General features: G+C 37.4%; 1 protein-coding gene across 1 annotated transcript; it reads left to right on the forward strand.

Annotated features, from left to right (window-relative positions):
* The first annotated feature begins 3,650 nt into the window (after nt 1-3,650).
* On the forward strand, nt 3,651-4,302 carry LOC132057559 (uncharacterized). The gene is made up of 2 exons (XM_059450193.1): nt 3,651-3,737; nt 3,853-4,302. Exons 1-2 carry the CDS (start codon nt 3,651-3,653, stop codon nt 4,300-4,302), a joined length of 537 nt encoding a protein of 178 aa, XP_059306176.1.
* The last annotated feature ends 429 nt before the right edge of the window (nt 4,303-4,731 follow it).

Here is a 4,731-nt window from a genome sequence, read left to right on the forward strand (position 1 = left end):
TTTTCGGTTCCCCGATATGAACGCTATGGAAATCATGCTCGGTCACGACGAGACCGAACTAATCAGTGCTCGGGCTCCAAGCTCGAGTTGTAATGAGACATTGGTTATGGAAAGGCGGTTAATCCCCATGATGAGAAGGCCAAAGTATCTGCCATCAACTAGATATTTCGGCACCAATCACGCCTAACGTGATTGTCACCAGATTCTGTTCCTTACTTAGAATTATATTAGGGTTAGGACTCCTCTACCATATAAAGAGGAGCCCTCCCTTTTTACCTGGGCACGGTTTTGACAGGATAGAACCACATTCTTTGTATCAAGCAAGCAATAAAAATTATCCCGCATCTGTTCTTTTCTCAATCCTCATTTCACTGTGCAAAGTTTGTCCTTAGATTCTCGAGCACCGACCCCGATCTCCGGAGCAGGAGGTCAATCGGTGTCCATCATAGCTGATTTGTCTCTTTACTTTATCTTACTGTCTGCTATAAAATCTATCATTGTGTTAAACTAAACCATGTATCCTTGGTTCCTCGTATAAATTCAATTGTTATCCAGTTTCAGGGTGAACAAGTATGTGGTGAGATAAAAAAGATCAGTTTTCCTTGATATTGATACTGGTACTAATAGTTACTTAAATGGTAAAAGTTTATCCGCACAGTTTACACTAAATTAAGGCTAAATACGTTCACATCATCTTAAATTTATCAGTAAATTTCATTTGAATACTCGAATTGCTAGCTACGACTTGTTTCAATTGAACACCTGAACACATATACATCATAAAGTGGTTCCTGTTAGAAACTTCCCCATTTAAATTTTGGAAAAACCTTTTCACGTGTTTTCAAATGCCCATTATGTAGATAAGTTAATCCCCTAACTAAAATATGTCACCTACTTTAATTATACGCAAAAGCCTCAATAAGGCGTAAGAACCTCAGGCATGTTCCAATTGAAGCTGGTGTGTATAATTAAAGGAGATGATATATTTTATGTGGTTAACTTAACTAACTATAGTAGACATTTACTGGCCAAAGATTTTCAAAAATTAGAACCGAAGGTGTCTAATAGGAACATTTTATCATGCGCTTAGATTCTTAATTGGAAGAAGTTATAGTTCGAATATGTAAATGAAATTTTGTTGACAAGTTTAAGGGGCTATCATGTGTACGATATACGTTGCGCATACTCTTTTCTCACTTAATCATGCATGTATGATTAATTAATATATATTCTAACCTCATTAAATTATTTAACGATGATAAGTTGATAAATTTGATATAAACACAGAAAATACTTTTCCACCGGTCCTCAAAGGAGTCAATGTGGAAAAGTACTCCCCACAGCCATGGAAGCAAAGTTTAACCCATGCCAATTTCATAGAAGTACCGGATGTCGGACCTCGCAAAATATGACCGAACCACGGATCCCTAGGATCACGTCATGGCCTACGCAAAGGGGATCGAAGGAACAACCTCACTCAGCATGAAATTTAGGTGTTAGTCAAGAAGTTTAGGAAAACCCTCACCAGAGAGGCATTAAACTTGTATTCACTCTTATCTGAGAAGTTCATAGGCTCGTTCACATAATTGGTCGATGCTTGCTCGTTCACATAATTAGTCGATGCTTGCTCGTTCACATAATTTGTCGATGCTTTCTTTGAAGCACATATCAGGCCCCAAAAGGTAGAGAAGCGGGTGGAGGACATCTTTAAAATTAGAGGGAAGTCTTCGGGAATTCCCTCCTATGACTTGAAATGATGTACATTATCGGTATAGTACTAAGCTCAAGGTGGAAGAAGATAGGCCAGCATCGGTCCGAATTTTTGTGATCATAAATCATCTCATTAAAAATAAAATTGAAAGCTTAAAATTAAATTATTTCTAAATATATAAAAAGAAAATTGAGACAAAATAATGAGAAGGAACTAGCGTTACATAAATTGGAACAGAGATACTACCAAATCAATTTGGCCAGTGCCACAAAACTGTACAATTTGATTGGTTATAAAAGTATGCACTTGGTGGGTACCGGACAAACAAATATGCAGAAACTGGGGGACCAATTATGCAATAATGCGTACACAGTGATTCAGACACCAGGGGACCAACAGGAAATTGACAAATGGGGGATAGAAGGGGAACAAAAAGTAGATAATACTCTCTCCGTCTCATAATAAGTGTCACCTGAGTCAAAAGTTTTTCTCATAATAAGTGTCATCTTAAGAAACCAAAACATAAATTAGCTAGTTTTTTTTTTAATTCTACCTATAGACAAAAACTGACAAGTTAAAGTAACATTTAAATGATGAGCCACAAAGTAACTTGGTATTGTTAGATTCCCAATGTCAAAAGGTTTACTACTAGTGCATGCTCTAATCAAGAGGAAAAAATAATTTATTTTTATTATATAAGAGTAATTTAATAAACTTCACATTGCATTATTGATTTCTTAATATGCGTATTTTTGGCTTAGATAACACTTACGTACGCACACATTTATTCTCACACGTGAAAAATATGAGAAACTACAAAAGAAAGAAGTACATTAAAATGAGTAATATTGGAAATGCATGCAGATAGGAAAATTGAAATAAGGAAGTGGTTAGCATAAATTACAAAACTATTGTGGCCTTTTTTATGTTATTATTAGTTGAAAAGGTGGTTAGTTTTTGAATTTTAATTATTACTAACATTATAACCAGGGACCAGCTGCACCAATTGAACGAGCGACTCAACCAAAACAAGTGAGCGGACCTGTAGATATTGGCAAACAGATTCCTATTACCAACCTACAATGCCTGGAGCATGTGGAGGAAGTTGTGGTAACCCATCCAACACATATTCCTAATATAACTGCACCCCAAAATGTAGCTATACATGGCAGTCAAACTAAGCAACAAGAGAAGGAGCAACTACCAGAACTGAGGCTAGAAAATTTTCCTTTTTTGCAATCTGGATCAGCTCATAAAGGGAAAGGTGGTGATCAAAGTGGAAATAGAATACAACAACAACTCCCTCCTAGCAGGGGAGGTCATAGTCCTGTGTAGATGAGCTAGCTTACATGGAACGTGAGAGGGATCAATAAATGGCACAAGCAAAAGGAGTTAAAGCAATATCTCAAAACTAATCACATCAAGCTTGCTTGCCTAGTGGAAACAAGAGCTAAAGAACATAAGCAGCAAAAAATCACAAAAAATGTTTTCCCAGGTAGGGATATAATGTGTAATTATCAGGAAGCAGTCAATGGTCGAATATGGGTTGCCTGGGATCCAAATTATTACCACATCATGCATATATGTTCTACGTACTCAACTTATCCATTGTCAAGTGACTAGAACTGGAAGCGCTCTCTCTTGGCTAATCACTGTGATATATGGTTTTAATTCAATAGAAAACATAAAGCAGTTGTGGAGCAAACTGGAAGAAATTGGGCAAAGAATTAACCAACCTTGGCTCATCGGAGGAGATTTTAATGCAGTATTGTACCCGAATGACAGGATGTTTGGTGCACCTATTACAGCAGCAGAACTAAAAGATTTCTCGGAATGCATCTAGAATCTGCAGTTGAGCGAACTACCTTGGAGAGGTGCCTATTATACTTGGTCTAATAAGCAGTTGGGAAATGACAGAATATGCAGTCGGATAGACAGAATGTTTGGCAATGCAGAATGGATGATGCACTGGGGTCATGACGTTACCAGCTATGAATTACCTATTGTATCTGATCATGCACCTATGGTACTTTATGTCGAAGGGGCTCAAAAATCTGGTAAAATCCCCTTTAGATTTTTTTAATGTTTCGGCTGATCATTTACAATTCCATAGTATTTTAGAACATGGTTGGAACAAACAGGCATCCAAAGGTCTGATGGCTAATATATGGCACAAGCTCAAAGGGTTGAAAGGTGATTTTAGGAAACTAAACAAAGAAGAATTTCAAGGCATTACTGCAAAAAATTCCCAGGCCAGAAAGGAACTCACCCGAACTCAGGAACAAATCAGTCACCAATGTTCCGATACTTTGCTCCTGAAAGAAAAGCAATGTCTAATGGACATAGAGAAATGGAATCTTGTTGAAGAGAGTATATTGAGGCAGAAGTCAAGGGCACAGTGGATTAAATTGGGTGATGCAAACAACAAATATTTTTCAGCTGTGATCAAAGACAGAACTAATAGAAAACAGCTGGTGGAACTCACTTCCCTTACTGATATAAAATTGACAGAACCACAGGACATACAAGAAGAGGTGATAAATTTTACAAAGGGCTTATGGGATCTGCTGCTCAATCGTTGCCTGCAGTGAATAAGGTAATTATGAGGAAGGGACCAGTTTTAACTCATGCTCAGGGATTGGAACTATGTAAAGAGGTTAGTGAGGTAGAAATAGATGAAGCCTTAAAGTCCATTGGAGATGATAAGGCACCTGGAGTAGATGGCTACAATGCTTATTTCTATAAAAAAGCTTGGCCAACTATCAGATCAGATATCATTGCGTTTAAAGCATTTTTTCACACTGGTCAAATCTATAGGCCCACCAATTGTACTGTTATCACACTAATACCCAAGACTGCTGCACCACTTAATATCAAAGAGTATAGACCAATTGCTTGCTGCTCAGTCCTATACAAAATCATTGCCAATGTATTATCAGCTAAGATCCAACAGGTTATTGCTTCTATCATTTATGAGTCTCAGTCTGGATTTATCCCATGGAGGAACATAGCAGATAACA

Source organism: Lycium ferocissimum, chromosome 5 (genome assembly GCF_029784015.1).
Source record: "Lycium ferocissimum isolate CSIRO_LF1 chromosome 5, AGI_CSIRO_Lferr_CH_V1, whole genome shotgun sequence".
NCBI classification, from domain to species: Eukaryota; Viridiplantae; Streptophyta; class Magnoliopsida; order Solanales; family Solanaceae; genus Lycium; species Lycium ferocissimum.

What these genes read in the sequence shown, in the direction of transcription:
- LOC132057559 (XM_059450193.1), top strand. Translation starts at nt 3,651, where the DNA reads ATGTTTGGCAATGCAGAATGGATGATGCACTGGGGTCATGACGTTACC. An exon ending in TATCTGATCATGCACCTATG is followed by an intron (nt 3,738 to 3,852) that starts GTACTTTATGTC and finishes TGGAACAAACAG; the next exon opens with GCATCCAAAGGTCTGATGGC.